The 20,840-nt window shown below is 33.7% G+C and overlaps 3 protein-coding genes across 3 annotated transcripts in view; 2 read left to right on the top strand and 1 right to left on the bottom strand.

The window, feature by feature from the left end:
- The window catches only part of fidipidine (coiled-coil domain-containing protein 93), a 242,044-nt gene that overhangs the window by 193,937 nt on the left and 27,267 nt on the right, over positions 1 to 20,840 (top strand). The window lies entirely within an intron of this gene.
- Positions 1,256 to 4,451, bottom strand: LOC136408915 (apolipoprotein D-like). Its single transcript, XM_066390136.1, has 4 exons — positions 4,226 to 4,451; positions 1,747 to 1,880; positions 1,482 to 1,684; positions 1,256 to 1,423 (listed from the first exon to the last, which is right to left on the bottom strand). The coding sequence occupies exons 1-4, from the start codon at positions 4,418 to 4,420 to the stop codon at positions 1,284 to 1,286; spliced, it is 672 nt and encodes a 223-aa protein (XP_066246233.1). The 5' UTR covers positions 4,421 to 4,451; the 3' UTR covers positions 1,256 to 1,283.
- On the top strand, positions 8,403 to 12,614 carry LOC136409163 (leucine-rich repeat-containing protein 70-like). The gene is made up of 2 exons (XM_066390494.1): positions 8,403 to 8,664; positions 11,134 to 12,614. Exon 2 carries the CDS (start codon positions 11,139 to 11,141, stop codon positions 12,525 to 12,527), a length of 1,389 nt encoding a protein of 462 aa, XP_066246591.1. The 5' UTR covers positions 8,403 to 8,664; positions 11,134 to 11,138; the 3' UTR covers positions 12,528 to 12,614.

Here is a 20,840-nt window from a genome sequence, read left to right as displayed (position 1 = left end):
TACACAGAATCCCATCAAAGACACTGATGTGACTATCTATCCTAGAATATTCTACTAGTGACTAACAAGGATTAGGGATGTATGGCGTCCTTTTGGTAAAACAATTCCCTCATTTTTAATAGAATGTTAGCAAGTATTTACGACATCCAGTTCTTTTATAGATTATTACCTAAGGCTGAAGAACTTAAAGTTACATTTGACTGTATTTTGGGTAAACATTTGAATTGAACTGAGCATCATTGGCTGAATATTGTTTCATACAATATTCCAAGAGTTCTATTTCAACACAGTGTAGCAGTCGAGACCTCCTGCACATATCCTGACTGTTTCTGACAACATGGAATCAGTTTTCTTTCGCGTTAGAACAGAGACTAAAATCTTTTCTGTTATAATGGGTCATATTGCTCAACAACCCAAAACGCAAGCGAGAAGTTTTTCCAAGTTTTTCTGCAGAATCTTAGGAAAAATGATTCTTCAAGACATAATGGTGAATTCAATTATTACAAACGTGTTTATAGCATTTTCTGTACTTACAGGTAATTTCTTTTCTGACTTCAATATCCCAACTATTTAGTTACATAATGAAAGCAAGTGCCTTCATCTCCTAACTTAGTTAACAAGTGTAATGAAAAAAATTATTTAATTTTATTTGAACGAATAGAATGAAAAAAATTGAACGTAAGGTTCAAGTAGCGAAGTTTTATTAATTATTTGATTAATTATTCGTACAAATGTTCAAATTGAGCACAATTCTCCTCCATGCAGTAATAGACAATAAGACAGTAGTAAGACATAAGAACTTTAAAAGGTAATTTGAAAAAAATTAATTCAAAAAGCAGAAATACACACAGAATTGTTTTTAGGAAGATTTTAGCTATCCATTAACGTGTCATAGGAGGGGTGTTGCCAGTTAATTTTTTTTAAGTTAAGATGCGTGGGGTTGGGATGATGAATAGCAACATATTCATTTATGGGCCAAAAAGTGGCCCCTAAAAAATAAAAATTTACAGGTTTTTAGAATTTTTTTATACTGCAATAGTTTTTGAGATATCTTTGGGTGGACAGTTTTTAAAAAATCACCTTATATCTTTTTCGTGAGATTTGTTCATTATGCAGTAAAATAAAACAAGATCATGTATGAAACTTAGTAGGAAATACTTTTTTATGTTCTGCCTGCAGAATTCCACTTGATATATAAAAATATATTTGTTAAAGTTGCATAAACTGCTATTATTATTTAAATTGAGTCTATAGCTTTAAAAAAATAAGCACTTTATTAACTGTTAATAATCTTCGGTACAATTTTTGTTCTTAGGAAGTGTGAGTCTTTCAGGGTCTATGTGGTTTTTGTTCAACAGCTGATAAATTTTTGCTCGTAATTCAGCATCGATTTCCTTCTTTCTAGCCCAAATCCAGACCAAATCTGTTACAAAAATTATGCCTCTTCTACCTGTTTTTTAAACACTTAAATACATACTTACCAGTATGGAAAAGATGAAAATTTGAGCAGGAATATAAAATTGCATATTGATTGTAATCAGTACTGACCACTTGGTAATAACCCGCCCCTGGAAGGTATCTACTTACGACCCTGGGAAGTTTGCTGCTAACCTTGTACAAAAACATGCTAGGGTCTTTTTTTGTGGGAGAGGCGGTCCCTTCACTAATAGAGAAGATACCAGATCTTTAAAGGAAGAAGGAAATGTTTAAAATATTTTTTCCAAAACAAAGTAATAAGTAACTTACACCCTACTTCTAGACTTCACGTAAACATCAAACTGTCTTTTGAAGTTATTCTCTTCTAGGTCCACGCTTACGCAACTAGAAATTAGCTCCATAAGGTAGAAAGAACGTTCGATTTCATACCAATGTCCTGTCACCTTAAAGCATATAAAAAAACACTATAAAATTTATATCATTTGATAAGGGCTGCATAACTGGCCATAGTACGTCCATTCGGTGATGCGACATCCTTGGGTACGATCAATTTGTTAGTAAATGATTTTTAAACATTAGACGTATAATTATGATCCAATATCTCAACAACTTTAATAGCATATATGATCAAACTAACTTTGAAACGAACAAACACACAGAGTGGTCCAGCGTCATTTATACTTGTCAGACAATCTCTAGACTAGTGGTGGATTATGCCATAATCATCCACTACCAACCATCAACTATAGATCAACCCTGGGGAAATATTAATCAAATTCGATTAATCCCGTGATTATTTCAAAAGAACTGACTCGTCCTCATACAGATTCATGAGGAGCTAAATTCAGTTCGCTTGAAATAACTTTCTGATGAATAACTCGCCGATTTATGCTATCACTTTTACGACGAGTAAACTAATGCTGATCTAATTCGATCCATTAAGGTAAGTCGCGTTTTATAAATCAAATTGAAAAACTGTTTGATCTAATAGAGATGACACTCTGGCCCTGAAGGGAATCTTCATAGGTAATTAAGGCTCACAAACAACTCATAAATCCATTGAAGATTTTTCTCCTGCATCTGGAATGAGTATACTTGATAATGATAGTTACTTAGTTCATGCTATTAGCATCAGCAGATTCAAAAGAATCGAATTACTAAAAGGAGACAGCACACATCTATAAAAGTTACAATTTAGGGGGTTGCATATTTTAGAGGGCTTTGGCGCCAATCCCGCCCAAAATTAGGAGCTAAAAGATGGTAAACTCATTAAGTGCGGACGTCACGGATCTGTGCCGTATGTGGATTTGTAATTTATTTGCCAGTATGACTTGCGCACTGTTTGAATGAGCGCATATTCAGGTTAATACATAGTTAACATATCCGAATATCTAAAAATTTTCTTAGGAGCGAATATTTTATTATATGATTACAGGATATCTATGTATATTAGAAAAAATATTGCAGATAGACGTAAGCAAGATCGCACGGGTCAAAACCCTACAACTCACTCTATAATAAAAATTCCAACTGCAAATAAAAAAGGTGAAACTATTAGAAAACGTTGCAGAGTTTATTGACAAATGAAAATTCGAAAAATGAACTGGTATCATTGTGAAAAATGTCCTGAAAATCCAGGCTTTTGTATAGAATATTGCTTTGATAATTACCATGCGTAATATTTTTTTATTAAGAATATTTTCATGATTATTCCAGCTTTTTTTGTATTTTTAGTAGTACATATAATAAAATTATTTTATTAAAAGTTTTTCTAATTTTTATGTATACAAAATTCTCCACTTAAAACAACGATACTTCCTGCCACGAGTTCGCGTCCAGTGCACACACGTCAAAATTACATGTACGCATGATTTTTTTATAATACAACCCAAATCATCACTTTTTTTTACTAAAATGGAACCTGATTTCCTTCAAAAATATTTTTGCTTCTAGGGGTTGGATACTTTAAAACTGGCAGGCAATGAAAGTGTAAATCTAACTTGAAAATACTTTTTCCCAAGCAACCTTAAAGTGCGTCAATATTTACCCGAGAATGTGTACATAAAGTGCTACTTCTATGTCTGGGAGTAAAAACATGAATTCATCGCTGATGTCGTGGCAATATAATACTAAACTGATTGTCGTATCGCGGGGACAACCTGTATAACAATTACACAATATTATCTATTTCCCAAATAATATCAAGCAGAGACTTTCGTGAAATTGTGATATAACTAAATTCATTGAATATTTAACAGTTAAAACTAACAGGATAAATGGGTGTTAACGATGTAGTACCTAAAATCTAGACCCCTATATCGAGTCTTCGACCTAATGGTGATCCTCCGGGAGCAGAACTTCAAACTTGAAGAAATGTCGTTAAAAATTGTAATAATTACATTGGTAATGAATTCGTAACGTTCAGGTTCATTGATTCTTCGCTTAGAAAAAAAGTATATGTTACGAGGAGTAAGAAGTCTTTGTGGTGCTTCGCCCAGTTACTGGGCGCGGTACAAAAAGAGCCACTTTGACTCCTAGTGACATAATCTACTATTTTATTGTCGCACTTACAGGGGGTATATGCTAAATTTCCATGGCCACATATGCAACCACCATTGAATGATATTGACTATAGACAGGCAGTTCGTGATTTTAAATTATCTACACAATATAAGGTCAAAATTCATTTCTACACCGTGAGAGAAAAGGTTCATTAAGAAAACTCATTAAAGAATATTATCTACCTACTTTTGATTTCGTCACTTCCATTTTTGTAACTAAAACTCACCATACTGGCATTGAAATCTGCCATGTACCCAATCCTCGGACATGCCCCTAAACCGTACATAAGGACGGGTTGTAGAACTGCATCAAAAGTGACCAGAATTAGCCAACCGGTTACCAGGCCCACCATTTTACGAACAACAACTGACGTATCATCATATTTTGAACACGCATGACAATCAATGCATCTGATTAGCATTAATGTATCATTTTTGACTCATGAACTCTAACTCAATTTACTATTACAGTTGGACTTTTTACCTAGAAGTTCGAAAACTGTTTTTGTTTATATCCGCATCTGTTATTTAGATTACCTGTGAATTTCTACTGATGTAGAGAGAGAAGTAGTACTTGTACAGATATGTACAGGGTTAATTTTTATAATTTGACAAGTTACTGTGAGTTTATTGTTGAAGCTAGGATAAGGTGGTTTATATAAAAATTTTACAAAGTGACGTATATTTTTATGATGTGATGTTAGAAAAAACAAATTAACGTCGGAACCCGAAAAAATCAATAAAAATTAAGTTTTTTTAAACGGGACCCCTATATATTAATACATATTTGGATTCTACCAATTTTTCCCTATTCAAAAACGTATAATATGTCAAGATTTGCTCTAGTAGTTTTTGATATTCAATTTAAACAGAAGTTTAAAAAGAAATTTTTGAAAAAACGCAGCGCGCTGTTAGGCCAAGCACATCGTAGGCAGCCATGAGTGGGACGGAAGCGGAACAAAAAAAAGTCAGACGTCAAAGTATTATTTGCTGTTCTTATGTGACATTTGCTTATTTATTGTTTATTGTTTAATTATCAAAAAAATATAAAGTAATGTTAACCGTAGAGGAAAAGTTCGAAGTTGTTCTTTAGTTAACAAAAATAATAAAAAATGTTAATGTAGCTCGGGCCGAGTACGCTCGTTTGCACCCTAAGCCTCCTCTGCCCTGCCGAGGATCATTTTATTATATTAAACGACGCTTGATAGAAAGAAAAACTCTTAAGAGACAAAACCGAAGAATTATTCCAAATGAAGAATTGGATCTAAACATATTATATTTCCAAGGTAAGAAAATCTTTCCTTCGCGTCGTTCCTCAAGCTGAAATAAGAAAACAAAAATATAATTTTTTTATGAAAGGCCAAATGACTTCATAGTAAATGCTTCAAAATATTTCAACATAGGTCAAGGAAAAATTGTTTCAGTCCTCCATAAATATCACTATCATCCTTATAAAACAATGCTCGTCCACAAACTAATAAATAATCAAAGAATACAGCGTTTAGAATATTGCGAAGAAATGCTGCGCTTGCGACATGAAGGCCCGGGTATTTTTAAGAAGACACTATAGACTGACGAAGCATCTTTCACAACAGCTGACATTTGTACGGAAAAAATTCAAATATTTGAGCAAATAAAAATCCTCGTCCTATTAGGGAGATCCCATGTCAAAATCGTACTTCAATCAATGTTTGGTGTGGTATCCACCAAAACACAGTTATTGGCCCAGTGTTTTATAAAGGTGCTTTGACAAGGGCAAGATAATTACAATTCTTGTAAAATGACATAAAAAAATGAGATAAAAGCTTTCCCTTTGATAGAGTACAACAACCTAATTTGGCACCAAAACGGAGCACGTCCGCGCAATATAGCAAAAGTAAGAAATTATTTAAACAATAACTATGAAATAAAATAAAATAATTAAATAAACATTTATGTGTTTCAATTTTCATTGTGTGCACTTGTGGATATTGTTACGTATCTCCGAGCTATTAATGATACTTGACGATCTTGGGTAGCTGCTGTAGCTCTTTCGCGACCTGTTCCCGGACGATCGACAACATCATTTGAGTCGCGGTATATTTTATTTATTCGTAACACATTACTTTGCAAAAAGTGTGACGAAGACCTTGGTGCAAAAGAATAATTAGGTTTAATCTATTAAAATAAGAAATCGTATTTCTAAGCAGTTTAAAGGACGCTAACAAAATAAAATAAAAATAGACTTTAATCTACAACTAACGGAAATGTTGGTATTAATAAATTTCAATAAAGCCACGATAATTTTTTAGTTTTATTCCCTATTTTTTTCATTGGAGCATGCAAACAGTAACTCATACCCCAATGATATAGTAACAATTGCACAGTACCATCTGGGACCATAACTTTACGGTTTAGGGCAGTCGCTCTCTATTCCCTTTGTATCAGAATTATTCTGGCCGTAACATTACAATCCAGCCAAGGTCAACTCTTGCACGATTTCGATTCGGAATCTCTGCTGCTTCACGGTTTGCATTGCCTTCCCAGAAAGATTTTTAGAACAGTTGCGGGGGAAGTACATACAGAATGCAATAATCTATTGTTGAAGGCAATTCTTCACTTTTGTAGACTGTAAAATCGAAAAACACTGCTTTGTGTAGGAATGCGCAAAGCCCACGGATATTCCTTCATAGGTACCCAGAGGACAATTTTTATGTCGAACGTGAGAATTTTTAAAGACGGGATAGAAAAATATATATGTGTGTATCTATAAGAACTAATTAATTAATTCGCTTAATATTGTGGAGTATTTGCTGGGTTTGTTTTCTAATCAGGAAATATGATATTCCGATATCGAGCTTCCTACAACAGAGAATTCTTACAACGCACTACCGAAACGATAAAGCAGGTAACTAATATGCAATAATATCGGTTTACTGCTTGGCAGGAAATAAAGCCTATTTTTATGCCATATTGTGTTTCTAGGTGCGCTAAATAAGTACGACGTATTTATTCTTCTTATTATCTGCCCACGTAACCTAATTTTTCAAGGATTTCTAGTAAATATTGCAGCAAACATGCTAACAATCAGAAAACTATAGTTTGTACGAGTCCTCCTAAACTCTAAACCCACTGACATGACTTGAGTTGAGTTCCTTGATAGAACAATTCTGAAGAAAACAAATCAGATCAATTAGCACAACCCAACTTTTCGATTTCCCTAATGTTTTTCTCAAATTGAGAACAGTTTCTCTAAAGCAAAATTTTTCATGGATCGGTAAAGACAACTCTTCCACATTAAAATAGTGTATTCTTTATTTCTTCTATTATGTTTTCCTCTTCCATTGAGCATGTCAAATTTCAGCACTTTTTTAAATTATCGCGGTCGAAAACACTTTAAGAAATTGAAGAAAATATAAAAACATAGATCTAGATAGTACAGAAATCCTGGTCGTAACTAAGCGTTTTTCATTGTTGTGATTAACATCATTTTAATTTTTCGAACTTTAATAGTCGACAAATTTCAAAACCTTTTTAAAAGTTTTCAAAATATCTGATCTATCAACCTGGAAGAGGAGCAATTTTCCACATATTTGCAAAGCAACTTGGAACAAATTCCAAAAAAATTTTAAAAACTTTACACATTTTTATTAGTTTACGAAACTGAGGAAACCTCTGATACATTTCGATACCTTTTTGACCCTTCTCTGCTTCGGCTCTTCAATCTTAATAACGAGCAAATCCTTCCTTTTTTTGGAATAAGTTCTGAAGAAATATTTATGCATTATTTTTAATCTATTCAACTAAGCAAAACTTCTATAAGTTTCAACATATTTTTGATTCTTCGAATAACTTAAACTAATCTGAATTAATCCTAATTTGTAGATTTGTTTCAGTGAATGTGACAAAATATTGCCACTATTTGGGCCTTTTTAGACTTCAGAACTTCATACCTTTTTCCCGAGAAGAATTTAACATCAGCCTTCTTCCGAATCTTCATTAGAGTTTCCCAATATTTACATATTTGGCTAATAGCAAAGCTGATAGTGAGAGAGTTAACTGAGCTACCTCCAAGTTTTCACGGTAAAGAATCTCTTAATGGATGTTTATTCAAATTTCTTACGAAGTGTCAAGTTTCTACAAAAAAAGCCAAGAAGTTGCTAAAAAATCTGGAAAATTTGAATTTCACTTTATTGCAACTAAAGTTTTGTACTTCCAATATTGCCGTTACAAAACTCCTTAAATTGCCACATTTCTTCTAATTTTTCTTCTCTCTTCCACAATCATTTTTAAGTTCTCAACGTTATTTACAGTTAAGCTCTCCACATAACGTAGAAATAACGTGAAATACACGTCCGCGTAACCTCTCTAATAAGTTCAACTTAAAGCTCTATAGACCATTTAAAAAGTGAGCGCTGGTTCTTTGGCGTCGACGGTTCTGTAATTATTGTTGTGGCGACTTTCGTACAGGAAAAATCGGCTCTGCTTGGTACTTCAATTCATCGTCGGCGGTTGCGAAACTGTGCATTATTATAACACAGCGTGAGAAAAACGACGAATTATGTGAACGGCGAACGTCGCGTATATTGTGTTTTTTTTTAATGGGATATTGCGGAACCCGTTAACTAATATGTAGCTTTTTATGGTGCGTAGGTACTTTTGGCGGGATTGCTCGAAATTTATATCTGTAAGTATCCATCAATTGGATTCCTTCAACTCAAAATGAAAAAGATTAAATTCTGAATATACAGAAAGAAATCTCAAACGCAAACGTTTAAATCTGTTAAGATCTTCATTAATAACTCTCCTAAGCTGCCAGAGTCTCACGATAGTCCAAAAACAACTTGGACCACAATCATAGTAATTGCCTGCTCGTAATTGAAAAGGTACCGTAAATGTGTGAGCGTGTACCACCAGGTACGTTTATTGTTGGAGAGAAACTGGTTTTTATTTTAATTAAGATTGCCCAATTCATTGTGCCGAAATCGGAGGTTAAATTCGTAACATTACTTACCATTATTCGAACACTATCTAATACATTGGTCAAGCAGAGAATAGAACTTTTTCTTCCACATTAGGCAATTATGATTGAATTTGTATGATTTTGATGAATCGAACACGCTAATTGTACTAGTTATTATTAAGCTACTTTTCTTCTTTAGTGACGAAATGAAAAAGGACGAAACGACGACGAAATATTCGTTGAATCTTCATTTCCGACTTTACTTTAATGAGGTCAGTTGTGATCAATCCTCTACCGAATCTTCGTCTGAGTTTCCAGAAGATATATTTGCCAAACCGAAAGGTGTAGGTTAGCTTTGTTTAATTCATTTGGACAAGAAAAAGCAGAAAAATATATACAACATTTTTACTAATTATTTCTTTTCACGTTTCAGTTTTCATTTCAAATTTCTTTTGAGCCTGTCCTGTAATCAATGTGTTCAAATTACTTTTGCATATACTTTTTTTAGACCAAAAACTGGTGAAATATTCGCAAAATGTTCACTCATTTCCCTTTGAGCTTCACTTACGAAGTGGATTAGTCGATGGGTTCTAATAATTTTCTTCTCAATCTTCATCGCAGCATTTAGCACTTTTGCTCGAATTGAAATTGAAATTTCTTTTGTAGTTGCTAATAATCTGGGACAGAAGGTCCTGTTAGGGCTTAAAAGTTGTAAAGGTTTAAACTTGCGGATGAGTTGACACAATTAATATTAACAGACCAAAATTTGCCACAGTTGATGATGTTTTTGCTCAGTACTCATGTGCATTTAAAGATATTGGAGAATTTCCAGCTTTTCAAGAAATTTTTGATAATCTGATGCCATATCTAATGTGCAACCTATAAGATAGATTCCCAGGTCTTAATTGCTACTTTCTAAGGTAAAAGAAAAGCATAATAGATGGGGGGGGGGGGGGGGGATACAGATAATTATTAGAGATGTGCACCTACCGGCTGGTTAAATGCGCTTGTGATAGTTAGAAAAAAAATTCATTTGCGGCTTTGAACACGAATTACTTCAATGAGGCAATGCAACGTGAACATTTCTTGATTCCTACAGCTGAAAAAATTATAAATCAATCAACGAATAAATCTTACATAAAAGTTCAGAATGTTGCACATTTAAGCAGTGTTTCGTAGATCTCAATTTTACTGAACGCCTCTTCGCGTTCGTTCGACTCCTGAAATGTTTCGGAAAAGAAACTACGAAATGTTTGGTGGCCTGGATGGAGTTCGTGTGTATCTTCATGCTATCGATTGCAAAGAAATCGAATGAAAGCATGATTATATACTTCCGGTTTTCGAAAGAAATTTAACGTAAAACTTCATAAGAACAAGCCTCGATTTAAATCTAGGCAGCTCAAGTTTAAGGGCCAGATATTTTCACTTAAGAGGGTGAAGCCTCAAAAGTTACATGGCAAGGTCGTTGTTGGAACATCAATGTCTCAGGATAAGAGTGCCTTTATAAGACTGCTTTGTATGATAAAATTGGTAGAAAAATTCCTTAACTTATCAAAAATTATAAGTCTAGCCAAATTGAAGCATGCTCCTGTTATGGCATTTTTAAAAAACACTAAGCAACAAAGATAAATTGCAAAGTATCGTAAATAATTTTTTTGTAGAGAAATTGTATGTCTGACGATAATTTTACAAGACATAAAAAAATTCAAAATAAAGTCAACTAGTGATGGAGAAAAAAATTTAAATCCTTGATACAAGGAGTACAAAAATACAAAAAACGATATTAATTTGAAAACTTTGGAGCTCTGTCGCGGCAAAATGAAGTAACGTTGAATATAGTAAAGTTTGCCTAGAACGCCTTATTTTTGGTCAAGGAATTTTCTGTCAAGCGTTACACAGTCATTTCAGGAACATCCTGTACATGGCCCCAAGAAATGAGTAACAAATATTGCCTTTTCATCTAGACGCAGCTGAAAACTTATCATCAGATATATGAAGAATATTGTGATATTACAGTGGGTGATGTTTAAACAAACATCTCCACAAAATTACCCATACTCGAGAGAAGCTCTCACTCACCAAATAAGTAATAACGGTCACTCGGCCAAACCGTATAACAAGTGTCATATACGGGATTGCACACTTAACATTACATTAACCATATGTCTACTAATGAGTCGTCTTTTCTTACAGCAATAATGGCAAGATGGTTCCCTCCGATGGTACTTATGTTCGTGCTTCAGACGACCACTCCAGAAAACGATGATGCTTGCCAAGTCGATCTCAGCGCATTAAAATGGCCTCAGCTCACTTGCACCAACGTAGATTCCACATATTTCGAAAATTTCGGAAGACCCTTGAATAGGACTCACTGGATCAAGTGTGTTAGGTGTGCTATAGGAATTGTCGATGAAAAGACCTTTAACTTTCCCAAGAATAACATTAGTTTCCTGGAGCTGCAGGAGTCGCAAATATTGACTCTAAGGAAATTTGCTTTTAGCAGCTTTTTCCTGCTAAAACTACTTAACTTGCGAGGGAATAGAATCGACTATTTGGAGCCAAAATGCTTTGCTGGACTAAAAAGACTGGTTCATTTAGACTTAAGCTCAAATTTCCTGAAGATCCTCACTAATAATATATTTTCGGAATTGGGAAATTTGGATATTTTGAACCTAAACCGGAACCAAATATTTTATGCGCAGCCATATGCATTTGCCGGTCTAATGAACTTGAAGTATCTATACCTAAATCACAACGACTTAAAAAAGCTGGAAGATAGAATGTTCAGTCACTTAAGCAATTTGAAAATTTTGTATATAGAACATAATGGGATAGCCGAGATCCATCAAAATGCGTTTTTTAATCTTAGGAACCTGAATTACTTGTATCTTAATAACAACAGTATTAGTTTTTTAGTACAATATAATTTCAAACCTCTCGCTAGTCTGGTAGATTTACAATTAAGGTCTAACGATTTAGAAGAAATCCAAGTAAGTTCCTTTAACGGTCTAAAACACCTCAAATCTCTATACTTAGGTGGTAATAAGATTAGGGCTGTGAAGCCCTATGGTTTTATAGGTTTAGATTCGTTGATTATATTAGATCTAATACATAATAATTTCAGTTCCATCGACTTCAGTTATTTCGATAAGATGAAGAGTTTGTATATCTTGTGGCTGAACGAAAATTTAATCAGAGAGTTTAGGATTAGTTCTAAGGACGAAGTACAAATCAATTTAGGGGTAATAGACTTAAGCTTAAATAATTTAAGTGATTTTAACTATAGTCTTCTGTATAGCAAAATACCAAAAATCAAAGAACTCGTTCTCGCAAATAACTCCTTTAGCTGTGATTTTTTTACAAATATGTATAGCTTTACCGAAGAAAGGAATATTTCTCTGTGCATGTCTGCAACATGCAATTCCAACGACACAAACTCTTATTACGATGCAGTTTGTTCAGAACAGTTCATGACTACAGATAATGCACTCAATGTAACTGATTTTTCAACTGATAATGCACCGACCTTAAGTATTACTAGATTGTACTTCTTTCTGTACGCTTTTTATTCGATTTTGTTTTGTTAAAACGTTTAAATTTTACTTTTTTATTTCCTACCTCATTATTTATTTTTATTTTTGTTGCGTGGCCAAATAGAGAAACATTATTGTATATCCAATGACATTCTCTTATTTTTTTCTATTACCTTCTTTGGACTGAAATTCTGGAGATGAGCGGTACAATTATCAATTAAAACGAACAGAGAATAAAATTCTCCCTTTACTAAGGGCTCGGGAACCGTTGTTAACATTTTGATAAAAAAAACCTGTCACCGTCTTCAGAAACTAGGAAAAAGGAATAGAAAACCGAAAATTAACAGTTAATTAAAATGTACGAAAGACGAATATCTAAAATAAGCGAAACAATCTGAAATTCTCTTCTTTCTCTCATTTTACCTGTAATTCAAGTTACGGAGTTATAAACCACGTAACGGTCTGTATGAGTTGGTTTCCGGTAAATAATTGTTTCTAATCTTTGTAAATAATTTTTTGATGAAAATGTGTAAGAAGGGAATTTTTTTATTTCGTTCTTTCTCTCTTGTTCTTTTTTGATCATCGTTAATATACCTTCATCAAGCTCAAGATTTAAATTATAATTATAAACGTGATTGTAATTAAAGTCTTTCATGGAAAAGTTACCAAATAGGGGAGACGAGAGAGATTCCACTGGCACCCCCGACTTTTGCTGATAATCATTTTCACACTGAAAACAAGTCGTTGCACAAACTGTTAATTACTGTATGATAGGTAATCTCTACTAATGGATTTAGGATATTCAATAAAAAATCTAGACAATGGATATATGGACGAGTTTATGTTATTAATAATAGGTCTTAAAGGTATGTTATTTTTGTGAATTTTAGGAGCACCATAAAAACTAGATGTTTTCTGTTAATTTTTATCTTTCTGGAACAGTGAAACTATTTTTTAAATTTTTTAAGTGTGCTATAAATTTGTCTCTCAATGTTTCTAGGGAGTCTATTCAATTTAGTGTAATTTCTGTCATTTAAAAAATCCTTCATTTTTTTGCTCAAAAGTAATTCTGTGAGTTATGACCGCAGCATTACCGTTGTCCACTAGAGGAATTTTAATTTTATTATCTTTAAGCAAACAATTAACCAGCTAATCAATATTTTTGATCTTCAGGAATTCCTGCATACTGAGAACAACAATTTTTTGTCCACTTTGATTATAAAACGCTCCTTATCGAACTCTTTTGTGGCCATAAGCAGGTAAATGCGATATTTTGCTGGTATTTTAATTTTGACTTAAAAGTTAAGTTATTAACCATTTAACATGAAATCGGACATAAAACGCTGTATGTCCTGCGTACATAATGCGGTTTTATTCCATTCATCCATTTATGGATCCACTCGCAAGCTCGCCCGGCTATATTATTCATCTCATAAAACCTCATACGAAAATACATAAATAACTATAAAATATTGATTCACAGGATCTCTTAAAAACATAATGTTTAAGGTGACTTCTTCCGGCAATGCCGAAGAAAGAAATAACTTTGAACGCATGAAGAGCAGGAACATTGAACTGGGCTTTGGGGAGAACTGGACATATTCACAGAACGAAAGGAATATTCCGTTTATTCAACCTATGATAATCAATCCTGGTTGAGTCGTGTACGCTTAAATTGACGATACTTCACAACCAGTAATTATTTGAATTTACAGCTTAATTGAAGGATAGTTTGAAAATCCGAAGAAATATACCACCGTTCTCAATGATGATTAATTACTTGGAATTTGATTGCGGCTTGAAAGACGGTAAGCAGCCCAGGAAACAAGTAATAAGTATGACTAATCACCGCAGTAATTTCATTATAGTCAGGAACAGAGATATGTTTAATATAGATTTAGAATGAGCTTTCTCGACTACGAAAATACAGGTGAGAATCGATCCAAGACTGCAGCCCTTTCCCAGTGAACCACCTGCAGTGGAACTCGACATATTGTAATATGGCGCGACGGTACCAGCCTCATAATTTAATTGGTGTAATGGGGCAGTTACGGGCCCAGGTGCCTAAGGGCATTGATGAAAAGTCTGAGAACAGGGAAGATTTAGACCAACGAAAGGCAAATTAATTCCGTGCTTGGAATCGAAAATGCGAGGTCTAATTGGTCTTGAGATATTTTTTAATCCAATTTATTGTAATTTTTGAGGGAACATGGAGTTTGCAGTAAAAGGGACGGTTGTCATCTTTGTTTATTATATACACACAATAACAACAACCATTGTGGGCTTGTCAGAAGAAGTACCTAGTAATTGAAGCAGATCCACTTCAATAATAACATTTTCATTTCACGGTCACACAACCGTGCTATAAATCATTAACAGAGCGTTGTACTTTTAATTTGTCGAGAACAGATAAATGCTTTTTTTAGACAATGCTCATATAAAAGTTTTATTAGAACCGCATAGTGGGCTGGAAAGATGATCGAATAAAGACCGCAGAAATCGATATAAACAACTAAATGATTGGTAGAAATAGATAGTACGTTCGATAATTGGTAAAGTTCGTCACTAGAAACTCTAAAGAAAAGCGTAAAATTAGTTCAGGCCATTGCCAAATAGAATTTTTCTCTTTTGAATCCTTAAACCAATAATTTATTGCATAAGTATTTTAATACCAGTATGTGTTCCAATTCAAATATGTATTTGCATATAAGAAGGTATTCAACTATAAATTCATATGTTTATACCAGTCTTCAAGATCTGCGCATCAAACTACTTGCACTTTGCATAGGAAAAATTGCCACTTTGACTGCTAAGCTCTCATTAGCCTCTACTGCGCCACATACACTTCATCATATCTCACGCAAATATATGTCTTTGTTTATTGCATAAGCTTAGATCAAGACAACACCTATGACATTGATTCGGCTACCATAAGTAATAAAGTAGGTTCTGAATGCAGAAGTGTGTTAGATCTTCCGTGAATCACAACTCAATACGTACAGTGGTGGAAAATGAGAATTTAAAGTGACAAAGTTAGACATTTCTTCGAGTTTGATATTCGATGATATGGTTTATTTTTCATTTTGAGGCTAATATACTTCAGATTGCTACGTCTAATACTTTTTCTAGTTAAGGTTATTATGAGCAATTCCACGACTGAAGTTTCAATCACCAATTAGTTTGATGTATCGATGTAGCTTTTCGTTTTATTTCAGTGCTGTATGATCTTAATATGTAATTCTTCACAGTTTTTTTAAACAAATTTACTCCGCGCTACCCTCAAAAATCAACTAAAAATATCAATTTCCTATCCGCTTCACAGTACAAACTTGCACCAAAGTCTGTGGTGGGTGTTTCGGTCATTCATTATAGTAATCAATTTATCATCCCAACACTTCTCTAATGTTGAATAAGAGTTTTTATTTATATTTATTTGCATGCTTTTTGTATTGAACCTGAACATACGGCTTGGTTTTAGCCAAACAACAAAATTTTAATTATTTGCCATACCTTCAGATTGATTACAAAATACACCCCAACCAATACGAACAATTAAAATCGAATTTAATCTCGACAACAATTACAATGGATTTCACGAAACCGTGATAGAATAGGGGAATGGTGTTGGTCTGAAGATCGTGACTTCTCCAGCAATTGTACGGTAATACCTGCATTCAAATAGCGCAAGAAAAAGAATTTGGTACATTCAATACTAATCACTATAAATGCAAATACTTGCACAAAAGCGAGTGCAATATCCGGCAATTGTAACCGCAACTGCTGACGGTATAATATGGGTTTACGGAACAATGCCTTTCAGGTCATTCCTTCCGAAACAGCGAAGGGTGGATTACCCACGTTGAAGAACAACCGGAAGTACTTTACTGGGAGTCCTGCACCCTAAAGGACACGGCTGGTACTTCATTCGTGATGCGAAACCGAAGCCATCTGCCCGCTTTGTGTAAATTGATACCATCCAAAAGAAGGTCATTAAAGCTAATCAAGAATTATATGCGTTTGCAGAAATTTTATAGCGAGGTCCATGATGGGAAAATTCCGGAGTATCGAAATAATTGTCATTCAGCCGTAAACTGAGGCGATAAAAATCAAGACCCACATCGAAGAATGGAGAATTATCATCAATGGACGGGAAGACTGGGCCATTATCGTTCATCTTCAGTGCGTACTTACTGTGGAGATCGGCAAGAAGAATAAGATAAATGCGGGATCGGTGCAGCATGGCACCCAGAAAGACGTGGAGGTCATGTTAAGAAATACGGCGTATTATGTTATTGGATTAATTTATGATGTTAAGAGCAGGGTTGAATGGAACTAGGGGTTGTACGAACCAAGAAATATTTTTAAAAAACTTAAATTCTGCAGGCTTCCATTTGAACATAAAACCAATTTAGTGTTGTATTTCCAGTCGGAAATCTGCCACACCCAATTTAACTTTTAGCTTTCACATTATCTTTTTTGATGAAAAAATTTTCTGTGTTAAAGATCTAACTTTCAATTAAACGAGGAAATCAAATTTACTGATTTCCCCAATTTCTGCCCCCCCCCCCCTCTAAACGAATCCCTAAAGCTAGAAATCAAAGTAACGAGAATCAGTGCGCACCGAAAAGGAAATTTTCTATTATCGCACACACACACAGGAAATTGAGATTTGCACCGAGAGCTTTTATCGGGCATGGATGATCTACATTCATTAAAGACAGATATACCTATTTTATTTGAGACTATAGGACCTTACTTGTGAACCTAGAAAACATTTCATAATTATTGATAAAATAAATAACATGCAGGGTTCGAGCCCCAGAGGACCCAGAGGACCATTTTCGAAGAGGAGCGCAGATTTATGTGAATTATTTGAAAATGCAAGTTGCCGCGGCAACAGATTTTTTGAACGACTCTGCAATAATAAAATTAATCGTGTCCTTCACATTTTTACTGTAATAAGCGTTATTTGCTTTGGATAGGCAGTATTATCTTTCCTAACCATAGAGTTATTGGACGGATATATGAGAATTTGTAATGATATATTTATTATTAATGTTCAAATTATTAGAAAATAAATAAAAATGAATGTAAATATTCTGTATAGCGGGTGATAGGATTACAAGCTGTAGGATATCGGCTTTAATAAATAACACAATTATATAGTTTTATATGATCTATTATCTGCTAAGACCACTCGGAAAGCAAGCCCAAGACGCGCTACTATACCATTTTCTATCATCCCTATATGTAAACCATACGACCCCAATAAGGGGACATTAGACCCGTCAACATCACCTTAATTCTCATAGATAGTGTCTATCCTCCACTTTAAACCTAAATATAATAAATCTAAAGCTTTATCTTAGTTATAATATTGGTTGAGTTTTTGTCGACTTTAATAGCTTTAGTGTCCATAACTCAACACAAGCCCAACGATTTTGAAATTTTTGGATGTGAAAGTGCCAATTTTATTATTTCAAATAGAACGACCTATATTTGTATATTTTCGGGCTCTACATTAAAGTCCAATTAATTTACATGTAACTTAATCCATATTTATCTCTTACTGTTTTCGAGATAATGGTGTCCAAATTTACCGTATCGTCAATAATAAATGCAGATTTTTTCTAAAACAAAAAAACTTCGATCAATTTCTTCTGAATTTATTATTTTGGGGTTTATAACAACTAACATAAAAATAAAGTATTCCTTAAATCGTCATGGAAAAAATGGAAAGTTATTTTTTGCGGACTTTTCTAAAGAAAAGAAGTTTTTCAGTAAAACCAACTGTTTTCGGGATATTGTACTGAAAATAAAAGTAGGGACCTACGCTTACTTCTATAAACTGTCTCTTCCATATGATTGACAATACAAGGTGTCTCTGAACATAGTGCTATAAAATAAAAAAACCAACGTTTCACACTCTGTATATCGTCAAACAAAGCGCCTTTCGATATACATATGTTTATATGAAGTTTTCGATATATTTTGGGACTTAGAATACGCGGTTGACTTTATGGCACTATGTTCAGAGACACCTTGTATATCAAGCCATTCATAACTACAACTGAGCCGATTTATCTAGGCGACGAGACGAGATAATAGATCAAAAGGCATTTATTATTGTTGATATGATAAATTCCAATGTCATTTTTTCGAAAACTGTAAGAGATGGGCCTGATATAGTATCTTGATTATTTGAAATTTGGCGTAAAATCTGAAAATGAGCATCAAGAAGTTGGTCTATATTTTAACCAAAATACTATTTTCAGCCCTACAATTTTAAAATCCTAGCTTTTTTAAAACCGAAGTAATCGGTTGACTAGTAATAAGTCCTGTATCCCCTGGTATACCACTGCTTTTTCCTTTTTCAACATATGCCCTGTAACGACGAGCTTTTACTTTATTTACATTTATATCATTAATCCAAATTACTAACTATTTCTTATAATTGAAATGATTTCCAAAGTTCAAACAGGCAGGGCTTTGTAAGTAATTACATGGGAACACCTCGCAGAGCACTTGTAAAGATGAAGTTATCATATAAGTACCCATTTGTAGTTTTTGCTCCAGCTTCTGATTGCCTTGTGTGTGCGTTTAAAATTCTTTCAGATGCGACTTTATTATTTAAGTCAGAATGTTCGCATATCAACAATGAAATTTTACAACCAAGGGTACATATGGCTAAATTTAGATTATTTGTCCTTTTTCTCCTCTTGCTCCCTCTAAATGCAGCTTGGTAAGTGTGGATAAAAATAATTCTAAGATAGTGCAGAACTAGAAAATTGCAATACATACAACACTTCGCTCAGATAATTTAATGGGGAAACTATAAGTAATAACAGCAAAAATTGAGTGAACTAACAGAAAATTATTAGTCTTTACAAAATATATTTCTATAAAACTAAAATCGCCATGTTATTGGGTGATTATATAATGTGCTTTGGTCACTGTTTTAACTCAAATTTGTGTCATTCTTGAGGTACATTTTGACACACAAAAAATTGGATCATTTGCGAAATTTGTGCTGATTATCACCAGTTGCAGTTAAATCTGTAGTAGGAATAAATGTCTAACTTAATAAATGCTCAATTGTATATATCTCCTAAACTAATCGATTTTAGTAAAAAAATATGCTTTTCCAGGCTCACAAGATTGGGTATCTTGAAGTACCATGCTAATGAAGAGGAAAGCTTTATAAGAGATATGTTCGACTTCCTGACAGAATCGTGGACGCTTCTTCTGGTAGTATCAGTATTAAAAAATTGCAATTATTTTATGAAGTGTTTCAATGAAATCATTGAAATTATTGATAACCGAAAAACATTTAAAATTTATTCTATATTCTTGGCAGAAGACACAGAAAGATTTCAGTATGGAACTTTGTTCGCCTTAATTTTGTGTTATATTCTAGTATTAGTAGAACTGATTTCCAATTACAATGTTTTCGAATACATAAACATAATTAAATCATTAGCCAGAAGTTTTAACTTACTCGCCGGTTGTTACGGAATGCTTCACATAATACTGTGGTTGGATGCTTATGAAAAAATATTCACTAAGGTGATGGAATTAATAAAGAATGCACTTGATAGCAGGAAAATAAATAAGCTTGTACCAGATTATACATTTGCTGAAAAGGTTCGCCTTTATCAAACGTATTACCTATTTTGTGCCCATAGTTATCGGCACCATCTCTTTGCTTACGTTAGTTTCTTTCTCTATGCTTGGCATTTTATTTATATAATTATCTCTTATGTATTTTCATTCCTATATATTTCATTTATTGTTGTACGCCAAGATGTAGAATTGGAAAAAAGTGCTAGTGATGGATTGCTTCAAAGCTTATATGTTGTGAGCATTTCATTTTTCATTATGGGGAGAGCTACCGAAATATATCACTTGGTAAGTAACTATGATAGATTTATACGAACAGGAATGAATAAAACCAAAACTGTCATGTAAAAGCTTGTAAAAAAACTGCATTAGAAGAGTAACTTTAAAAAAATTAAAAAATAAATTCCAAAATTTCGCTTTTTTTCGACATAAGAAAAAAATAAAAAATAATTTTCTAAATCTGTTCACAACGTGAAACTACTTTCACGAATACGCACCTGGTTCACCATATAACTCTCATTTAACCAATTCTGTATCTATTATCCTTCGCAAGATCCCCACCACGGAGATATTTATCTTGGACGCACTTTATATAGAAAAAATGCAAGGTGCAAAAAAGTCTCTAAATTGAATTCAAGTTTAGAGAGATGAGCGCTTAACTTGGCCCTCCGGGTTGAGGCGAGAACAAGCGCAATGCAATAAGTCAAGTTTGTGGAGACGTCTCTCTGCACCTGCAGAAATTCATTC

The sequence above is a fragment of the Euwallacea similis genome, chromosome 5 (genome assembly GCF_039881205.1).
Source record: "Euwallacea similis isolate ESF13 chromosome 5, ESF131.1, whole genome shotgun sequence".
Classification (NCBI taxonomy): domain Eukaryota; kingdom Metazoa; phylum Arthropoda; class Insecta; order Coleoptera; family Curculionidae; genus Euwallacea; species Euwallacea similis.
Note: the sequence above shows the minus strand (reverse complement) of the source record. Positions and strands in the feature narration are given on the sequence as shown.